Source organism: Leguminivora glycinivorella, chromosome 16 (genome assembly GCF_023078275.1).
Source record: "Leguminivora glycinivorella isolate SPB_JAAS2020 chromosome 16, LegGlyc_1.1, whole genome shotgun sequence".
NCBI classification, from domain to species: domain Eukaryota; kingdom Metazoa; phylum Arthropoda; class Insecta; order Lepidoptera; family Tortricidae; genus Leguminivora; species Leguminivora glycinivorella.
In genome coordinates this window covers 20,464,315-20,487,476 of record NC_062986.1, presented here as the reverse complement: position 1 = coordinate 20,487,476, position 23,162 = coordinate 20,464,315, and the positions used below count along the sequence as shown (strand labels likewise).

The window sequence follows — 23,162 nt, the reverse complement described above, 5'->3', positions numbered from 1 at the left end:
CGCACACGTGCGGCTCGTTTCTTTGTAAGAATTTTGTAGGTATTTAAAAAGGCGGCATTTCGTGAACATCAAATCAGTGGGCCTTCTGTACTTGTACTATTATATATTCTGTGGTTTCACTTGATTACATTACAAGTAATCTGACACCCAGTAGTGTCAGATTACAAAGTAAAATCAAGTAATCGTGTAATCCGGAATCGATTACGATTTCCCCATCTCTGGGTTTAGTTATATGGTTCATTGGTACTGGTGACCACCATCTGGCTCCATCATCAGACCCTGAGTACCACCTCTTGTCAAAGGTCTTGTTGAGACGAACCCAACGAGCCTAAACACGAAGTCGTTTACTTACATGGTTCACTGGTACTGGTGACCACCTTCTGGCTCCATCATCAGATCCCGAGTACCATCTTGATGTGTCTTATCATCTTGACCGTATTGTAATTTTCACATTTTCATCATCACAACGTTGTAATACTTTAACATTCAAACATAACAAAGTATTACAAAAGCAAATATTTACGGATGTAGGATCAAATTCGTTGGTCGCTGTTTACACACACACAATGCGAGGATAGCCCGTGTAGAAACAAGGCGTCCGACCCACACAACAATAAATATTCTCGACGTTTGCGATGAAAACTCGGAGACCAAAGCGACATACGTCTTACCTGCTCGAGCTCCGGCGCGGCACTGAAATCGCAGGCGTCCGTCGCCGGTAAAATAGCGACAGGAAGGCTAGTTTTAAAAAAATTGGCAAAAAATCATGATAAAATATTATAACGACAAATGGATAACAGCAGTTTAAGCACATTGTGCAGATTATTTATATACTAAAATAACTTCGATAACATGTAGATTTTCGGAGAAATGATCACTTGTTTCGATGTATTTTCAAGACAAAATTGAGTTCGTTTTACTTTAAATTTCTCAATTTCAAAGGATTAAATGATAAATATTGTTTAATGGGCCTTAAGTACAAGATATTTGGAACTTAAATTTACCTCATTTATGAGAGTGATCTTATCAAATTGTACATAATAAGAGCTCCGAATTCTGTGCTTCACGCGGTTTTTCCTAAACGAGCATCAGAAAAACAATCATTACTAATTGAAAAAGCTTTTTTTTTCATATGTTTTTTATTTAACCGACAGTTAATAAGATGTTCTAACTGAAACAAGTACTTTCACTGTCTTTTAGTATGAGTAAAGTGTACAATTTTGTCGATAAATATTGTGCATTTTACAATATATCGCCTTTTTTTGTCATAGCGCTCTTAAAGACTTTGGTTTTTAGATGTTGGGTGATTTTCTTCGACTGGAGAATTGCCTTGTTCGCTCCGAAGACTGCCTGCTAGTAAGTATAGTAAGATCACAGATCAATACAACAAGATGGCCCTTACAGGGCGACTCGCGGTCACCAAGCATACGACAAATCAGGTTTATAAAAGTTTGAACGCGTGCGACACCGATCAGTAGCGCCCAAGTATACGACCCGCTAACAGTGTCCGTGTCCGCTCGGGAAAAAATCTTAAATAATCAATTTTGGTTGCAAACAATGGTCTCTTACAGCATAAAGTGGTGTGGCAAGTCTTCTAACACTTCTACATGTAAAAAAGATGGAACAACATTCCACAGTTAAGTCAAATTAATTATTTTGTTGAATATTGTTTATTGTCCGCGGAGTTCATTTATACTGGTCAATATGGTTGTGCTGAGCGGCGCCGAGGCGCGTCCGTCCCTCTTTACCGAGTTAACAATGTGATATGCTATCCCTTTCACGTAAACGACTAGGCATGGGGCCATGTTAGTTTATGTCTGTTGCGGGAACTTCGTACTGCCGTTCGTACCATGTGCTACCATTTTATGAAATATAAAAGAAAGCAGATTTGTAATAGTGAATAATTATCTAGAATCTGTAGAGTCTGTAGTGGTATTTAGTTCATTGATTAGTTTAGAATATTTAGTTGGTTATTTAACTTAGTAAACGTAAGTAAAAATGCACAGTTTAGTTATTAGTTACTAGAATGATTTTTATTGAGATGCTATCACAATTATCATCCTCCTTGCGTTATCCCGGCATCGGCATTCGCCACGGCTCATGGGAGCCTGGGGTCCGCTTTGGAAACTACTACCAAGATTTGGCGTAGGCACTAGTTTTATGAAAGCGACTGCCATCTGACCTTCCAACCCGAAGGGTAACTAGGCCTTATTATAATTTAATTATAATATTATAATTTGTTGCAAAACAAATTCACCACAGTACTGGTACCGGTACCATTGTCTATAATAGACATGTCCCATTCCCATCCCTACTGCTAATCATAAAGGCGCGCCATTATTTGAAACGACCAATGGCAGCACCGTGCGCGCCCGCCTCACCCCGCAAGGATTGGTGATTTGCGTCTCGAACAATATCGCTTGCATTTGGCTTCTAGTGGGGTGTTCTGTGAGTAAGATATATTATAATTATGATCGCGCATAATCACGGAACATATGTATATTTTTTAATTATTATCATAACGGCTTTGACTTTTAATAAATATTGGGATTAAATAATTTTCGAAACTACCCGAATACACCTCACAATCATTTACATGACGCACGTAAAGACATTACTAATTCCTACTCAAATAAGTTCTAGAAAGTTCAACTACTATTTAATACCAACATAACTTAGGAACTCTTTATTATACATTACTAATTCCTACTCAAATAAGTTCTAAAAACTTCAACTACTATTTAATACGAAATAACTTAGGAACTTTTGCGACTTAAATACTTAAATAAACCAATAAATAATTAAAGAATTAACGAGTGTAACAAACATTCGTGGACGAAAATAAATAATTATAAAGGAACAAAATCACAAAGAATAATTCATAAGAGTCCAGTTGCTCGAGTGATTGTGACAACTTTGTGAGCCCATAAGAACCAGTTTAGAATGATCTCTCAATGCTTAACTTAAGAATCTGTAAAGCAAAGATAATAGAAAATCTCAAAGATTAAAGAACGGGAAAAGGCTACATGAAACCAAAGGAATTCAGAATAGTAAATAAGCCTCGTTATCAAACATATGGAGAATTGGAGAGTGCTGATAAGGCACTGGTTCCACCGAAACCAAGTAAGCGATGAACTATCGGCGATAGAAAAGTAACTAACCTAACCACAAAATTAAAATTTTGAAAAAACCCCCGGCCGCGTCATACACTGAGAGAAAATACAACCAGTTTTCATGTTCGTTCAACAAGTTTTTTGGTTAAAATAGCGCCTACGTGCTCTTTGGTTCAACAACAAGCTACTTGTCATTTGAATCGGCAATATATTTGAATCAACAAGTCGATTTTATAAAAACAACCTGACACATTTATTGTTTTACGTTACGTTTGGCTGATTCAAACGGATAAACCGCAACAAGTCGAACTTGTTAAATTCACAATGCAAATTTCTCTCAGTGTAGTAGACCGATTTTCATGAGACATGGCTAAGAACACTCCCGACTTACTCAGCTTTCAGATAAAAACTAAATCCAAATCGGTTCATCCGTTCTTGAGCTACGATGCCACAGACAGACACACACACAGACAGACAGACAGACATGTCAAACTTATAACACCCCTTCGTTTTTGCGTCGGGGGTTAAAATTATAGTCGCTCCCGTAGAGAGTCGAAGACTAGTCAAGTGTTGTTGGTACAGTAGTTACAGTACCCATTATGTTCTACCAGGGGCGGCTCACTCGGCGATTCTATCGCCGCGCTACAAGTAAATGCTGGCGGCCGCGAGTTCGCGGCCTATTCAGGGGTGGCGCGCGTTCTCACGGAACGCACGTTTGCACTTTCTATTGTTACTTTACGTTGCGAGTTTTTTTAAAGTTTTATATGCGATGTCCGCATGTGAATGGCTAATGCTTAGTTAAATAGACATCATGAATAAAATAGGAGAATCTTACACAGATCTACTATTGATTAAGTCCCACGGAAAAGTTCAATAAGGCTTGTGATGTTGGGACTTAAATAAAAAATATAAATACTGTATACATACCTAGAAAGTACCCAAGACTGGAATATAATTGTATAACATTTTATCTGAGTATTAATTCGTTTTAATCCATAGACAACCCTATCGTCCGACGCTGCGCACGTGCGGCTCGTTTCTTTGTTAGAATTTTGTAGGCATATAAAAGGCGGCATTTCGTGAACATCAAAGCAGTGGGCCTTCTGTACTTGTACTATTATATATTCTGTGGTTCTACATAATAGATAAGCACTTAAAGGGCTGGCGGAACTTGGAGCTCGTTAGGCTGCGGCCGAGGTCAACATTTTAAGCACTTAACTTTCAGTTTTTACCAACGTTTCTCACTTTAAATGGAGAGACATTTTATCAAACATGCCTAAAATAAATGCCCTATTCAAACTTAGATGCAGATGGAAATTAACCCGGGATACGACATAAATACGGATATGTCAGTGTAAAAAAGTGGAGGATTCACTAATAACGGACCAAGGATTATTTATAATAGGATGTACAATCTTCGTACCTCCATTTTTAGCGTCACCTGTTAAATACTATTATAAACTACACTGATGATGCAAACATTTTTTTTTAAATGTGTATTGACGTGATTATTATGATACTAAAAAAAAATATGTCATTTGTTCTTGTAAAAAATAAAAACAAGCAAAAATAATCGGGGACAGTATGATTTTGACCACTTCCAAGCTGCAAAACAGCGCCACCTAGTTTTAAGCCTAAAAAGCCCATATATTTTAGGGGTAAGCTTTTTTGTATGGGCTATGTCAGTCTCGTATTATATGTTACATTCTTGTAACGGACTTAGCTATTTTTTAACGTAAATCTGGAATCATCTCACTACAAAATAGGCTTGAATTACTACACTACAAAATAAATAAATAAATAAATATTGGGGACACCTTACACGGATCAGCCCCAAACTAAGCAAAGCTTGTACTCTGGGTGCTAAGCGACGATATACTTAAATAGATAAATACATACTTACATATATAGAAAACATCCATGACTCAGGAACAAATATCTGTGCTCATCACACAAATAAATTCCCTTACCGGGATTCGAACCCAGGACCGCGGCTTAGCAGGCAGGGTCACTACCGACTGAGCCAGACCGGCCGTCAAAATAATCATTCTTACTGAGCCTGCCATGGTTTTTGCAAATAAACAGGAAAAAATTACCAAGTTTTCCTATCCACTCACATGCTTCCAGTAGCTCAATAGCATTGAACCGGAGAATAAAAACATTAAATGACGTTCATGTTTATTCCGAAATAAACAATGGAGGTGCACTTTAATGACTAAAATATGTATGTAATTGCAATAATCCCCTGACTTTGTTACCGGGACATTACTTAATATTAATTTATCATTTGTTTTAATGCAATACCTAGATTTAATTTATAGGTACATTAAACATTTATAACTATTACTCAGGTCTCACGGGGATTTTAGTTAGATGTCAGATGTGAAAAAGTACATTGTTTTATTATCATTCCTTATATATGTATTAAAACTTACAGTCTAACTTTTACAAAGTGTTTTACTAAAATTTAAGTTAGATACTTACTAAGTCGATATCCACAGTGTTACATAGGCAATGAGAACGAATAAAAAATATCGAATGTTTTGTTTCATAAAAAAAAATCGGACCACAAAATCCATACAAAGTTAATTAAATTACACCATAATGTTAATGCATAATGCATTATGCCAAAATGCTGTTTGAAATATTAAAACAGTGCTGCCCCAAATGCAAAAAAAAAATTAGATTTTCAGCTGCAATGATGAAAGTAATATATTTTAAATTGTGAATTAAGTAGGTACCTAAACCTTTAAATTACACATTGAGTGAGTGAGTCACTAGCCCAGTTTTGCATCATCCGAGCTACGCTACGCTTAACGATAAAAAAAAAACTTACACAAATATTTATTTGTTTACGTTGACAATTTATTGAAAATTGAAGTCAATCCAAGTGCCAATAGTAAGGGATATCAGTCCTTCGGAGTTTTCGGCTGCGTGCCTAAAGGTCACTGCCGGCGAAGGTCAAATGTAAATCCAAGGTCGGGCTGACCTTGGATCGATCGCTGTAGGGAAAACATTCGAAGGTTATCTTTTGTGATTTATTACTTTTTCTGATGAGTTTTCTTTTGCTTTTAAGGGTTGTTTCCTTGTCGAATGTGAGACCATAAATCAAGAATATTGTCATCCGAACTTTGCTTTCAGAAAACAACGCTCACAAATGAAATACTTTTATTTATTAGTTTTGGCACTTTTGGTATGCTTCTAAAAATATGAAAACTTTATAAAACAAAATGTAATTTATTTTATGACTAACTACGCATTTGTCCAATGGTTGCCCAATGGTTGACTAGTAGAGAATGCCTTAAGGCGTTAAGTCCGCCATTTGTACGTTTTATTGATAATTTGTGCAATAAACTTTAAATAAATAAAATAAATTAATTAATTTTATTGATCATAATTATAAATATTACAATAATCTTAGAATGTATTACTTGTCAGTACTTAACTGAACTCCTACGTGCTAATTAAAATCAGAAACTAACGTGTTTGTTTTCCTTTTTTTCAGAGACGAGACTTGGAGTCCCAATGTACCTCTAACTCAACAGAGAGAAAACACAGCCTTTGGTGGAATGTGTTCCTCGACATTCCCATCATTGCAGCCGGTAAGTGTTTGTACCGAATTCAAGTAGAAATTATTTGGCACTAAGGCCGTTTTTTAGAAATTTTTGACGAACTTTTAAAAATAAAAATAACAAAATCAAGAAAAGCAAAATATGTATTCTGATACAGTTAAAAACATATTGCTCTGGCTTCAGAAAACCACTTGCTCCCCTTTTATTACATTTTAAGCAAAAGATCCAGGGGCCCAGGGTTACGATACCTTATAATTATTGGCGCACCTAATTAATAAGCATACCTACGAGTGATTATACTGTGGTATAAGTATGTATGTATGTATGTATAAACTCTTTATTGTAAAAAACACAAAACATAAATGTGACACAGTATAAACAGTGTAAAGGCGAACTTATCTCTTTAAGAGATTTCTTCTAACCTTTGAGTAGGTGATAAGTATAAGATGGTGCGAAATTCAATTTATAGGGGACAACCGTCGCTCTTTTTATTATTATTACAAGCTTTTATTTCAGTGTTCGTGCGTCTTCATATTATCCGATCCGATATCGGATGTAGGACCGATATCCCATACATTACAAGCGCCATCTTGGATTTCTTCTATTGAATCCACATCCGATATCGGATCGGATAATGTGAAAACGGCCTTAGGGTGAAATCTTGCGACTAAATTTTGAAGCACATGTCTTTAAACGTTTGAGCTGAAATTTTTCCCACATATGTAGATCACGTGACAATGCAATATTATGGTAGATTCACTATTATCTGGCAGAAACTTTTTACACATATATTTGATTCGTATAATTCTTCTTGGCAGAAGTCACGTTTGGCAGAAACACCTTACGCAGAATATGCTTTTGGCACAAATCATTTCGCAGAATTTTGTAATACCGAATAGTCTGTTGTCATACCTAATGTTGATGAGTAGTGAGTACGTTTTCAGATAATATTTGTGCATAATATTTAGGCGGCATAAAGTTGTAATTTGCTTTTTGATAGCGAGTTGGATGTGCTGGGGATGCAAGATACCTAACACTCCTCCTGTCTGTCCTGTGACTCTGGGGCAGTTTTTCTTTTCTGATAGCGAGTAATAATTCTGGTAATGTAGTATTATGCTATAAGATTATTATGGTACATACAATTATGTTAAACCAAAGTCGACCAAAGTAATGTTCTGTAAAACAATATTCTGCCAAATGTATCTTATGCGTGGTAGTAATAATGCCAACTAAGTTTTCTACAAGATTACCATTCGACCGAAAGTGTCTCTGCGAAACATGTTATGCGAAGTGTGTTTCGGACTAAAATTATTCTGCCAAATGAGGGTAACCCATTATGGTTTCACGGAGCTGATCTGATGATGGAGCAGAAAGGCCATCGTCAGTGTCGTGCTCCCATCGAGTAAGATTTTAGAATCGTCTTGGATACTATTAGACTTCTTGGAGTCTATTAGCTTGAACCAAAACTGATTTTTTTGCGAAAAAAACCTTTTTTGCCGACTATTACAGTGAAAACTGTACAAGTGGAATCGCAAGGGACCGGCAGTTTAGTTTCGCTTATCCAGGTTTTCCATTTATCCAGTTTTCCACTTAACCAGGTTCAATTAAAACGTTTTCTCACTTACAGAGGCTCTCGCTAATAGAGGTTGTCGATGCTAGTAATGTCGCTTATAGAGGTCACGTATAATGAACAAATAAATATGTATCTTTTATTTAATATGCATGTAGATGTACATTAACAAAAAATAGGTATGTAATCCTGACTTCAAAAAGCAATACCGTAAATAATCCACAATACTTATACAAAAACAATATCTTTGCTTTGTTATGAAGTAACTTATATATAAACAAAATCACTCCTAATATTTATTTATGCAAGAGCAACCAGTATGGTTAAATAAATCAATATACCGATTGTACTTAAATGAAAAAAATCCTATAATTTTTAATTTATCCCGAATACACTTGATTGGTGCTTATGAATTGCTTATCTAACAGCACGGCACCGCACCGCAGCTAAAACCAAACTGAACTCTGAAATATAGTTAAAACATAAACCATAATGTTAACGAAACCAACTACCCTCCTTAATTGTGGCAGTTTATTAAAAATACAAATTTTATAACGCCAAGCTTTTCCACTCATAGAGGTTTCGGAGACGACTGCTTCCAGTTGCAGAGGTAAAAATAAGAAATTTACGAAAAAATGGATTCCGCTTATAGAGGTCCCAAAATTTCACTTATAGAGGTAATTCGTTGCTAAGGGACTGGGACCGAGAACTTGGGTCCACTTAAAGAGGTTTTCCACTTACCCAGGTTCCACTTAACCAGTTTCCACTGTAATTGCTACTGCTGGTGAATGTGCTACAGAGTAGGTAACTATACCTATTATTTTATTTCGTTTACATAGTTTACGCAGCATTAAAGAAAAAAACTTGAATAACTTTAATTTTATTTCTCAGAAGTGTTTCATTTTTAAAATTCCTATGAGACGATATACCCAAACACATATTTCACTCATTATAATATCAATTTAAAATTAATATCTTCCCAAAATATTATCGTTTCATCGAACCGACTTAATTGGTTCTTGGTATCATAATATATGACTGAAAAGATGTAATCTTGACATGCAATTGGAATTTTATACTTTATTCGTTTGACAACAAAGGTTATTTTTTAAAAGTCATGTTGATAATAAAATTTTATGTTGATTTTATTATGAAAAGCTATGGTGAGCTACCTTAAGGTTGTCTGGAAGAAATCGCTCTTTAGCTATAAGACCGCCTGTTGTTTACGTATGTTCGTGTTGCTTCGTTGTTTGTATTGTAGTATTTTATCAAGGTGTGCAATAAAGAGTATTTGTATTGTATTGTATTGTGAGCTCTTTGGAATGCTATAAATTGTTGTGTTTTAGGCACTGGTCCCACCGCGAGCTAGTAAGCTATGAGCTATTGGCTATTAAAACGAACAAAAGATAAGCACCCGTGTAAATAAAAGAGACACGGCGATATTGATAGCTCACCGCTGGGCGAGTAACTATAAAAATCGCCGTGTCTCTTTTATTAACGCGGGAGTGAATTATCTTTTGTTCGTTTTTATAGCCGATAGCTCATAGTTGACTAGCTCGCAGTGGGACCAGTGCCTTGATGCTATTTTGTAAATAATATGAAATTTTGATTAATGGTGATTATACAAAAATAGACTGGTATATATTAAGTAAGTAAGAACTTATCTTCTTTGAATATACCAAATATGTTGTCTCTTTAAGATTAATTTGACTTATTTTTACCATTTTTCGTTTTATGTTTGTACAGTTTAAAGTCACGACAATAATCATTTTCACACGGACATAATACTAAAAATAAATAAATAATAAACTACCTACATAAAACATAACTTAGCATTAGCATCGACCTAAATATTTTTATCATTTGCCGTGCCGCTGAAGTCATACTGTAGTAATTAAAAAAAAAAACATGAAGCGCATTAAAACAAAAGAAAAAAATGTTTATGGCACACGTGGGGCGCTGCATGTGGCAGAATGCACGCAATCGCAGTCTCTCTTTTTTAAATGTAAATCGAGGCAATGAACTTTCCAAACGTACTGGTTTGAAAAATAAATCTTATATTTATAATGGTAATGGTGACATGCTTTATATATTTTGGCCTTTAATTTATGAAAAGCCACGATGGGCACTTTTAACAACCACTCGTTAACAACAACACTTGTGTGAAATTTCGTCGTTACAAAAAAGCAGACTCGCTTGCAACTTCAAAGGTGTTTAAGCGCATTGCCAATCCCAAACACCGGTCCGTGATTGAGCTCAATTGTTTTAAAAAAAACTTTACATGTTGGCTCAAAATACTCGCATCCAGGCAAGAGCTGTTATAAAAAACTTCATCACTTAATCGCGAAGCGTTCCACCAAAATAATTCATTTATAAAATACCTAGACCGTAATGTTCAAGGGCTTCCTTTTTATTCTAAGCCAAATATTTCTCATTTCCAGAGTTGTTTTGCTCCTTTAAAGAATCTCTACCATCCAGCCAAAGCATTCCCTTCACAGTTTTTTACCCCCAAGAGTTCAAAGTATTTTATTCGTTAAATTATCGTCTCTTTTTACAATGCTTGGCGAAAGGCGCAAAGGAACTGCGAAAAGTTATATTTTAGTTTCATTTCAGACATTCCGATCTCAATTTGCTGCAAAACAATATTTTGAATTCCAGAGGTATAATTAAATATCTAGGTTATTTCACAGCATTCTTGGAACAGTCTTAAGCTTGGTTTGAAATAGTATGGTCTGTAAAAGATTTAGCCGGGATGCTTAATTAATTTACCTAAATATATCTCAAAGATGGGTGAAAAAAGATGGAATCCTGGATAAGGCACGCCACACACAGTCTTAAAATTCATAATCTTAAAAAAGACTTGTATGCAATCTGTCAGATCAATCTGAAAATTCATAATCTTTAAAAACAAGAGTGCGTGTGGACAGTCGCGAAATTGTACGGAACTCCGTGCATTCGATCTGATTTTTGTAAGATTATGATGTTTACAGATTGAATTTTAAAACTCTGTTGCCGGCTCATGAATAACAATATCTTTTGGCCATTGCTTACCATTGCGTTTACGGCTCAAAATAATCGCATTTACATCATACCTATAAAAAAACTATAATTATGATTTTTATGCAGATTTGCACTTGTATCCACATAAGAATACCAAAGTAAAAAAAAAACTTGTCAGCAACTTGCATAGATAAAAAAAGCTCGCTGCGTTTATGCCCTAATGAAATTATCTGTGGGCCTGCATTGTTCAACCGGCAAATTGATAATTGCCGGACTCAATCCATCACCGACAACGTGACTAAAGGACGTTAATTGCTATCCATAAATAGTTTAATCGATTACAACACAGGAATTATAATAGGTACTTTTACACAGCGAAGTTTACTGAGTATCGTAAATATTTTATTATTTAAACCTTACGCAATAAAGAACCTTGGTTTGAAAAAACATCGCGATATTTCTTATATTTCAATATACTTACCCTGATGAACTGTAACTTTAGTGCAAACCACGTGCAAACTATTTTAATTCTGTGCTTGTTGACGCCATCTAGTGGCGAGTAGCGAAACCAAACTTGTTGACGTAACTAAGTAAATACATAGTTGTAAATGTAACACTTTGTGACTTTTGCACAAAATAATACATGCAGGAAAATTGTACAGTCGACTGCAAAGAAATGTATCCACTTTTTCACCTTATTGCATTGTAATCTCTTTGTAGTCGACTGTACAGTGGTAGCTGCAACATTCTTGCTAGGTGTCTTCGGTCTCATTCTCCGACTTTAATTATTATTAACCGACTTCAAAAAAAGGAGGAGGTTCTCAATTCGTCGGGATCTTTTTGTTTTGTTATTTATGTTATGCCGCGTCTCATAATATTTTAATTTCGTAGTTTTTGGTCTGGATACGTTGACGGTAGAATTTTAAAAAGGGATTGAATCAACTCAGGCGGTCTCAATTTTATCATTATTTACTAATTTATTATTTGAGCATTTCTTTTTTTTTTGCCAATATTTTTTTTTTTATTGTTTTAGGGAATTTTAGGTCAATTGTACTCAGAATCACGAGTACTTTCAATCTCACTGGGAGACAAAAAGTGTCTCAGAATTTCCATACATTTTTGTTACTTTCCTCTTTTGTTACCCCATACAACATGTACGGAAAATGGTAACAAAATAAGAAAAAATCGTATGGGACAATTTTTTTAACTACTAAGATTGAAAAGAGCTAGTAATTCTGAGTAGAAATAGCATATTTTTTTCGAAAATATCACACTTCATAAAAGTGGCAAAAAAAAAAGAAATGCTCATTTCAGTAATTTAAAATAGTTCTCGTTAGAGATTTTTCTATCAAGTTCAATTGAATCTATCGACAGAAGTCAATTTTCACACTGCATTTACGGATATTCTGGTCTATCCCCTTTCATTTAACACTACGTATCCCAACTATATAAAGTTCTAAATTATATAAATTTTCTACCATGCATCGGAACACGTGTACTAGAGCATGTGGGGCGCAACGTGAGGATACAGACCATTATAATACTCGTACGGAAAAATGTCGTATGTCATACTGTCCCATACAAATATATGACTGTTTTGACGTGTGTGTACTAGGATTGCATAAGTGGATCTGATCGGCTCTAGAAGCGGCATAGGAGTTATGTCATGTAGGGATTTTAGGGATCCGTTTGATAAAGATTACTGGGGACCGATTTTGAATTTCGAACGCACGAATTCGCCGTTCGAAAGTCTCTGAATAACGATTTTAAATGTAGTGGTAATGATCACTCGTTTTCGATTCTGTTAGTAGACTTTAAATCGCGAGTAGGAGATATCATTGAACGAAATTCACGAAATCGAATGTTCCATCTTTGTGATTCCATCTTTAATAAGTCAAATATTAGCTCCAGATACGATTGATCGGATGTCAGTGTCAAAAGTTACGATTTGTTTGAAAAAAAAACCGGCCAAGAGCGTGTCGGGCCACGCTCAGTGTAGGGTTCCGTAGTTTTCCGTATTTTTCTCAAAAACTACTGAACCTATCAAGTTCAAAACAATTTTCCTAGAAAGTCTTTATAAAGTTTTACTTTTGTGATTTTTTTCATATTTTTTAAACATATGGTTCAAAAGTTAGAGGGGGGGGACGCACTTTTTTTTCCTTTATTTAGGAGCGATTATTTCCGAAAATATTAATATTATCGAAAAATGATCTTAGTAAACCCTTATTCATTTTTAAATACCTATCCAAAAATATATCACACGTTGGGGTTGGAATGAAAAAAAAATATCAGCCCCCACTTTACATGTAGGGGGGGTACCCTAATAAAACATTTTTTTCCATTTTTTATTTTTGCACTTTGTTGGCGTAATTGATATACATATTGTTACCAAATTTCAGCTTTCTAGTGCTAACGGTTACTGAGATTATCCGCGGACGGACGGACGGACGGACGGACGGACAGACAGACAGACATGGCGAAACTATAAGGGTTCCTAGTTGACTACGGAACCCTAAAAACGTTACTTTCAAATGACAGGTCAGCAGCGTCATACCAAACTGAGTTGAGGCTCTCTTGTTTAGTGTTATTTTAAACGTCAAAGATAGCGTAAATAATGAATTTAATTTACCCTTCCGGAGGAGGAGCGGCTATAAAAATCTTTGCCAACTTAAATCTGTCAGACTTCATCATATCGCAAATTAATCTTACCCACATCTTAGAAGCACTTCAAGCACTATTCGAATAAGTACGGCATCATTAGTATCATTGCACACATTTTATTGTAATAGTCGGAAACTTTTAATGTCTGATTTTAAATTCCATCCACGAAACCCATAGGTTTCAATATAATTCAATCTTGGTCAAACATTGATAGAAAAATTGTATGTCCTTTGGTTACCACTTGTTTTGTTGACTAGATCATTGAGAAAATAAGTAATAAGCATCTAGACTGCTTTAGGTACTCTGTAAATTAGTTTTCTTACCAAAACGCTTAAGTATTATATATTTTATTATACTCTTAATCAGATCGATATTAGGTTCAGCGCTCTGCCAACTGAGCCACCAATACTTCATGCCTAATAGTTTTTTTTAAATTATAAATGGGCCTACTCTTGGCCACAGACTAGCCAAAGGCAAAGACGTGGCTTACGATGGGGTGAGCTCGCCCAGAAGATGCCTGTTCACCCTTGATTGGCTTGATTTAATAGTCAGCGAAATTTTCCACCTTCTCGTTGACGACCAGTCTGGTCTAGTGGATAATGATTGCTTGATAAGCCGATGGACTTGGGTTCGCATCCAAAGCGATTGTATCAGCATCGCAACTTGTCAAAACTCCGGGCGACGCACAGTCAGCAGTACATTATACCTACATCGCTACACCGCAGGGCAATCATGGTCGCGCGATAAATGATAAAACATCGGGCCGTCCCTATCGTACTTACAAATAGTGCGATTGGGACGGCCTGATGATTTATCGCTGGAGTACCAATTTGCCGAAGGAGCTGGTCAAATAAAGGTAGCCAAAATTGTTTTTATTACCAGTAGTAAAGCCAATCCAAACCTACTTGCCAAACTCAAAACGAGCTTCTTCCTGTACTATTTCGGCAAAATTTATATGGCACTTGTCTAATATTTCAATCAGCAAAAGGCCATATAATCAAGGTGTTTCCTCCCCCAAATGAATTCAGCCTTTCTTTAAGAACGGGGAAGCAAATAGTCAATTGATGTGTCATTTTGCCATTTTACAAGCGGGTTCAAAGTCAATGTCACTAGGGCGGTAAATTGGTGTGTTATGACACACTAGAGCAGTAATAGCTGGCCAAATGCGAGTCGGACCACGCATAAAGGGGTCTACTGACTAATAGTTTTGCCTTCCGGAGAATGGTTAGTTAGTGGGTTTCTTAAGGAAAGAAAATCACGTATTTTTAAAAAATATCTCCAATAGCTCAAGCGACCATTTTTAAAATCATTTCATGGAAAACTTTTTCGTAAGGATATTTAAGGTGTCGTGTGTATCATTTAAGTAACGTTTCTTAGAGAAACAGCTTTTGATGACAGACGGACAGAGCGGCGCCATAAGGGTTCCTTTTGTACCTTTTTGCTACGGAACCCTAAAAAAAACTTTTACTCGAAACAAAATTACCTCTAAATAAATATTGAATGCCTAGTGAATTCACGATGTCGTATATTTCGGCGCGCACAATATTCAAGGTTCAAACCTCTGAAAATCTTAAGCACTTAATCGTATTAATCCACTTAATAACTCAGAATATTTTCAAAACAGACGAATCAAAGAAAAGTCCGACTCAATCGATAAGAACGACCTCGAGGCGACCCGAGGAGAAGGGGCAACGACTCAAAATTGTAAAATTACAAGTGATTGTGAAGTGACAAGTGATTTATCTATAAAAATGATTGCGCCGGTTTAACGTGAATAAATCTGACTTGGTGATGAAGTTGTTTTCGACGAAACAGGAAACGGTGATGTTGATAAAATGAGAGAAACAAACTTGTGTGAGAGCAAGCAATTGCATGAGATTTGATACAATACTGTAATGAACATTGCTTCATTTCTAAATAACAAAGGTGTAAAGTCTCTGTAGCTTCATAATTCATAATTTATTGCATAATAATCATGTGGTACAAGCAGGTGTTACAATAAGGTAGGTTCACACATGAACCCTGCAGGGCAGGGCACAGCAAGTTAAGCTAATAATGAAAATAAAATTTAGGGATGTAAATTGTCCCCGATGTCAGAATACTAAAACTAATTAGATTTGGAGTTGTAAAGTCTCTCCAAGTGTCAAATAAAAAAAAATTACTGAAATAAAAAGGACCAGCCATACTTGGGCGTGTGTGACTTTAGAAGGTGAATATCTTTTATTATGGGAACAATGCTGAACTACATAGCTAAAAAAAATTTTGGCTGTTCCATAGGAGTAGAAATAAGCGACATCGCGTCAGTTGGAATTTATGGATTAGCCACAGATGTCATATATACCATAGATCAAGCAAACGTATCTACTTAGCGTGTCAAATGAACTCAGTGAAATCCACTGAGTTGTCCGTCTTTAATCGCAGCTTGCTGCTTTCGGGCGTCAATTTTTGTAAGTTGAAGTCAATCAAAACATAAAAAAATGTCTCGTTACGTGATATTCAATTGCAACAACACAAAAATTATGAACAATCAAGAGCCTGAGACATATTTAAAATTATAGGCAAGAAACAACTTCAGTACAAAATTTGACACGCTCGGCCCCTATACAAATATATGAACTTGTTTCTTCTATCTAAATTTAGTTCTGTGGGATTAGCCAATTTTTTTTTGTGGTCTCAACGTTGGTCCCATAATAAAAATTGCTCATTATGACCGCAAAAGTTACTGTGCAAAGTATGACTGATCTGGTCCTTTTTATTTCACCCAGTATCTAATTAAAAAAAAATTGAATAATAGGTCATCATCCTCCTTGCGTTATCCCGGCATTTGCCACGGCTCATGGGAGCCTGGGGTCCGCGTTGACAACTAATCCCAAGATTTAGCGTAGGCACTAGTTTTTACGAAAGCGACTGCCATCTGACCTTCCAACCCGAAGGGTAAACTAGACCTCATTGGAATTAGTCCGGTTTCCTCACGATGTTTTCCTTCACCGAAAAGCGACTGGCAAATATCAAATTATATTTTGAATAATAGGTACAGGGTGAAATAAAAATCATTTATTGAAATCAATTTTCTTTCTCTTCTAGTTGTCATCGTGGTCGGTCTGTACGAGTTCGCCATCATCCCCTCCCACAAAAGCGGGTTCTTCTGCAACGACCCGAAGCTGAGCTTCCAGTTCAAGGGAGACACTGTCAACGAAGTGGTGCTGGTCACTACTGTCTTCTTCATGCCTTTAATAGCTGTAAGTTACACAAGCTTATAACTATACATATGTATTGTACTACTTACTACTACTTGGCTGGCGCGATAACCCAAAATGAGTTTTGGCCACCAACACAAGAGCACGCCATTTGACTCGGTCTTGAGCGGTATCGCGCCAGCTTTCGCCGACGCCGAGCTCACGGAGGTCTACCTCCACTCTATCCGCCCAACGATATTTTGGGTGTCCAGCAGGACGGCGTCCAATCGGTCTCCGCAAGTAGGCCCTTTTGACTGCCCGATCTTCTTCCATTCTCTCAAGGTGACCTAGTCAACAGAGACGGTGTGCTTTGGTATCACCTATTGACTCGGCTACCAGTTTTTCAATTTCGGCATTTTTGCGGATCCTCCAACAAACTGCCGTCGTCTCTTTTAACGGGTCCTAGAATCCTCCTTAATACCCTACGTTCTGTGACTAAAAGTTTACACTTAAGTTTTTCATCTGACCTGACATTTCGTTAGGGTATCCCTGGGTGTCCCCAAACCTATCGACGCGGAATCGGCTTTCGCCGACCAAAAATCGCTCGTTGGTATGAAGACTAAAGCGTCGTCGTCGCTGAACACATGCTTATCTACACATGTTCATAATTACTACTTTGGACACGTTTTTAAATTATTTTTTAACTTGAAACGGAGATTCATGCTGCTCCGTAAACCCCGCCCCGATATACGAAAGACATTTTGTCTTCTAAAATGAAATTATTACCTTTGATCATATATTGCTTTAAACTAAATAACACGATTTGCACTAATAATTTTAGAACTAAACGGGATTTAATCCCGTAAACACTTAAATTTATAATAATATATTATCATTTACATTTCGATCATTATTTGGACGTAGTTACGCAGAAACGTTCCAACCCATCTGAAATTGTCATTGAAATGAATGACTTTTGCTTTTCATACAAGGTCTAAAACTTAATGACAATTTAATGTGGATTGGAACGTTATTGCGTAACTACGTCCATTTAATCAGTCAATAATTAAGTATAAATATTTTTATATTTTGGACATTTTTTTGACAAACAGTTTCTGCTTGATAACAATTAATTCATTTATTCCTTCCAGTTCTTCATAACCGAAATCATCCTCCTGGACTCCAACTACCTCCGGTCTCGGCCACTAGAAGCTCTCAAGAGGACCGGTCTGCTGTACCGGAACTATATCTACGGTTTCATCTTCAACCTACTCGTTGTGGAGATCCTGAAGGGCCTCAGCGGGATGCCGAGGCCGATATTCTTTGATATGTGCAAGCCGGACACTGGGGTTAATTGTACCACGTAAGTAATTTTACATATATTTGATTATTCCTTCCAGTTTTCATTATGGAACTCATCGTCCTAGACTCTGAACCTTCGGTCTCTGCCGCTAGAGTCTCTCAGGAGTCGCGGTCTGCTGTACAGGAACTATATACTCGTTGTGGAGATCCTGAAGGGTCTCAGTGGGATGCCGAGGCCGATATTCTTTGATATGTGTAAGCAGGATACTGGTGTTAATTGTACCACGTCAGTTGTTTGCACTTTTTTTCAAGGTTACTAAGTATCACTGCTGCAGGGTAAACACATGATGGATGTTACAGTATTTTACCTGCAAAATAGACAACGCCTCCTTTATAAAATTTAATTGAATTATCGAGTGCCAAATTTTCAATCGGAATGACTCTTTGACGCGTCGTAGATGTATCTTTTTCATGCTGCATGCTGCTCCAATTCTTGATATGGTAAGTATATTAATCCCTACTGAAACTGTAATCGATTCTCTAGTCTTCTCCTCCTTTTATTTCTTTCTCTTTTCCTCCTCTCCTCATTCTTAGTTCTCTGTACTAGAGGGTATCTTCAAAATTAATAAAATAATGAGGACTTTAATGGAGGATTGAGGACCGACCGAAATGACCCAATGATGAGAACAGTAGTACTGTTAGAATGAGTTTCTCCTCAAAACTAAATCTAAGCCCTCTGTACCTACGTTCTAGTTCTACTGGTTCAAAAATCAAGAATATATTTTTTCTCTATGTTCTAGGGGCGAGTATATTGATACCTTCGAGTGCACGTCATCCTACTCCTGGTGGAAGCAGTACGACTCATACCACAGCTTCCCATCTGGTCACACTTCTATGTCGGTCTACTGTGGACTTTTTATCGCAGTAAGTACTTATTACACAATGTATGTATGTTGTTGTTATTGTAATACTTGTAATACTAAGGCACCTTCATTATTTCTAGACGGACCGCTTCCATGAGTGTATATGTAGAATCTACAAAAGTTTTAAAACTGATTGTGATTGGAAATACCGAAGGCAGAATCATAAAGACTCGTCTTCCTGTACTGTCTAGACGGTCTTCAAAAATACACAGAAATTGGAGATGGTTAAACTGCTACTGATGAAATCCTGATAATAACTATGATCCTCAGATATAGAGAACCAACTCCAAAGGGACATATTCTAGATTTCCCAAAATATCTCCAAGTGTTTGTTAAATGCTCAAGGCTAATCCTGCCGAGGTTTTGGCTTATTCAATTCAATTCAATTCAATTCAAAATATCTTTATTCATGTAGGCCTAGTTACAAGCTCTTATGAATAGTTCATTACATATATATTATGATCTTAATCTAACCTAATTATCAGAGCAATTTATTGTTGTAAATTATTGTTCATAATAATAATATTGAGTCTATAATATACAATTTCATATAAAAATAATCGTTAAACAAAAAATATATAATTAGGTATATGTATATATAAAAATACATGTCTAGAATATTTCTAGGAAAAATCCAATGTCCAAAAAAATACAATATTAATTTCATCAATCGGCTTAATCATAAAACTCACAAAGTGCCAATGCCTCTGTTGTACTAATATGGAAGAGATACTACCGTAGCTGTCAGTACGTGCGACTTTCGTTCCGGAGGTCGCGGGTTCGAACCCCGGCTCGCACCAATGACTTTTTCGGAATTTATGTCCAAAATATCATTTGATAATTGCCAGTCGCAGAAAACATCGTGAGGAAACCGGTCTAATTCCAATAAGGTCTAGTTTACCCCTCGGGTTGGAAGGTCAGATGGCAGTCGCTTCCGTAAAAACTAGTGCCTACGCCAAATCTTGGGATTAGTTGTCAAAGCGGACCCCAGGCTTCCAATCAGCCGTGGCAAATGCCGGGATAACGCAAGGAAGAATGACTATGGCTACCGTAGATATCACAACGGGTCAGAGAGTGAATTATTCTCATCTTGGCGGTCTTTCAAGTGTCTTAAATTGATTTATCTCACTTTCAGTGGTACCTCCAACGGCGCGCGTTCTCCTGGTCTTCTCGGAGCATCTTCCTCGTCCCTCTGGTCCAGATCTGCTGCATCGGTTACGCTGCTGTATGCTCCCTGTCCAGAATTACGGACCACAGGCATCATTGGTGGGATGTCGCTGCGGGGATGGTTGTTGGAGTGGTAACAGTTCTGTTTGCAGTAAGTATTATTTTTTTTACTTTTTTCAAAGAACCTTTACCATTGGTCCTTCGCTGAATACATCAATTCTTCAAAAAGGTCTTCGATGATATTCGATAGAGGGTTCAGGTCCAGATATTTTTTTCTAGGAAATGGGTACATGCCTGGTCGAACGCTATATCATCGCTATGTCATCGGCCCTACTTACTACGAACACTTACCTGCCGATCTTAGGAATGAGCCATGTGACGAAGCATTTAAGCGCAAATTGAGAAACCTTTTGTTAGATAACCCTCTGTACTCTGTAAATGAGTACATGGAATTGAATTTGTGATAGCATGCATTCGATTACACTGACTTCGGATTTTATTTCATTTCTTAATTTTATTGTGTTTTGTGTATTTCTATTTGTAAATGACGATCCTTATTGGGAGAAAATATTCATTTTATTATTTTCAATTTATAATGTAATTTTCGACGATCATGATGAGAAGATAAACATATCTTTGGCATGTAACAAATTTATAGTGTAAATTTTTATCATGAAATAAAGAAATCTAAATCTAAATCTATCGACTTAATACGTGAGTAACCCGCTTAAAATGTTTTTAAATCTCCTGAAGATTTAAAACTGGGTAAAAGCTACACCTAATCCTTTAATGATTTCTATAACATATGGTACAGCATAAATAGTAGGTATATGCCTACCTATGTGTCAACTGCGCACGTTATTTTGATCCTAGCCCTTCGTCCCTTGACCCACTGGCTCGGTTGCGCAAGCCTGCGGTTAGGGCCCTATAGGGTCGTGATTGGACCCTTTTATCCGTATCACAGGCAATTTTCTAATAAACATATCTATGTGAATTGCTGATTCATACATGATACATTGAAATTGTACCTGCATCAAATGAGGTAAGGTACAGCGGGTCAAATCTCGACTAGGGGAGCAAATGTAACTGGTCCATTCTTTCCATGTTTTACAATGTTTGCATTATTAAATAGTGTCCACCGGTTAAAATATATGGTAGGCGTGTTCAGTGGATACATGTAGAATGTACATTATAGTGTAATAATGGAAAAAAATATCAGTTACAATTGCCCCCAGTCGAGATTTGCCCCGCTGTACCTTAGTTCTATTTTTAATTATTTATTGTTAGAGATCAAATGATAGTGGCAACTCCAAGTGTACTGGAAACACCTCGAAAACCCATGAGGTCATAAATTAATTCTTGAGTCTATAACAGGGCTTTTTTGGCTTTTGTTTTTACGACCAATAACTTATTTAACGGCAAAAGTAGCTGTAAACTATTTGATGTTTACTGAATTATCGTTATTATGAACATAAATTAGTCTTGTAGGCTAAATACGCCGGCGTATCATGCTGCCAATTTTATCACTTATCCACGTGGATAAGACATCTGTCACTCTCACACTGACATACTTGCTAAAGCGTAACGGATGCTTTATCCACGTGGATAACTGATAAAATTGGTAGCATGATACGCTGGCAGCATTCCACAATATAATAAAGAGTACTATCGTACTATTGTCATACTAATATGCTCCTCGCGCTGCCGCGATGTTGCCTTCTTCGGCCACACACTGCCCTACTCGCGCGATTATCGCACTAGGCTGTTGCCGGTCCTTTGACTCGCGCCAAGAAACCGACAAAATAGGGAGCGGTGAGCATGACGAGGAGCATGACGAGCGGCATGATGAGTAGCGCGTCCACGCCTCTGCCTACTTCCCACGTCGCTCGTCGAGTGTGTGGCAGAGGTAAAATATTTACACTATATTCTGTTACAAGTAGTCTACCAGGTATAATTGAAAAACCTCCTTGGTGCTGAGTTCAAGACAAATAATGACGATTTTAGGTGTTGAAAAGATTAAAACTTGGTGTCTTTGTCCACAGATATTCCCCATCGGCGACAATTTTGCACAAGTGAGAGTAGCGAGTGTTCCAAAGACCCAGCATTCCAGCACAGACCTGCTTTATGTGACTGCAAGAAGACCTGTGTCGTAATACATGTTACAGGTGTTTTCTGTCTGACAATGGTCTTTTCAAAAAAAAATAATGACTTACTTTCTGCGCTGGCTCAGCGACCAGAAGAAGATTTTGGCCTTCACACACTAGACTTCGAGCAAATGCGCTCCTGAGCCAATGTGTCGCCACAGAATATATAATAGCACAAGTACAGAAGGCTCACTCCTTTGATATTCACAAAATGCCGCCATTCTTAATTCTTACATTAACAAACGGACCGTACGCGAGCAGCCGACATTGAATTTTATAGCACCGCGCGAAGGTCGTCACCAGTGAATGGGCCGCGAACTCGCGGCCGCCGACATGTACTTGTAGCGCTGCGATAGAATGGCGGAGTGAATAAATACAAGAAATAGATAGAAGTAGCGGCTCGTAAGTTAAGCGCTGAGTGGATTGTGGAGGGGATAGCTGCGCCTGGGGACGCATACCCTGCGCCCCCTGTTTAGGTGGTTTTCCACCGGCAGGGCGTGAATGGGCAGAGCGGGGAGGGAATTGAAATCGCCC

General features: G+C 37.1%; 1 protein-coding gene across 4 annotated transcripts in view; it reads left to right on the top strand.

Annotated features, from left to right (window-relative positions):
* The window catches only part of LOC125234553 (phospholipid phosphatase 1-like), a 53,123-nt gene extending 30,328 nt beyond the window's left edge, over positions 1-22,795 (top strand). For all 4 annotated transcript variants that reach the window (XM_048140833.1, XM_048140835.1, XM_048140834.1 and 1 more), the window contains exons 2-7: positions 6,619-6,715; positions 17,001-17,155; positions 18,244-18,455; positions 19,195-19,318; positions 20,453-20,635; positions 22,527-22,795. In XM_048140833.1, coding sequence (XP_047996790.1) covers positions 6,619-6,715; positions 17,001-17,155; positions 18,244-18,455; positions 19,195-19,318; positions 20,453-20,635; positions 22,527-22,637 — 882 coding nt within the window. In that variant the 3' untranslated portion in view covers positions 22,638-22,795. The remainder of the gene's footprint in view (positions 1-6,618; positions 6,716-17,000; positions 17,156-18,243; positions 18,456-19,194; positions 19,319-20,452; positions 20,636-22,526) is intronic.
* The last annotated feature ends 367 nt before the right edge of the window (positions 22,796-23,162 follow it).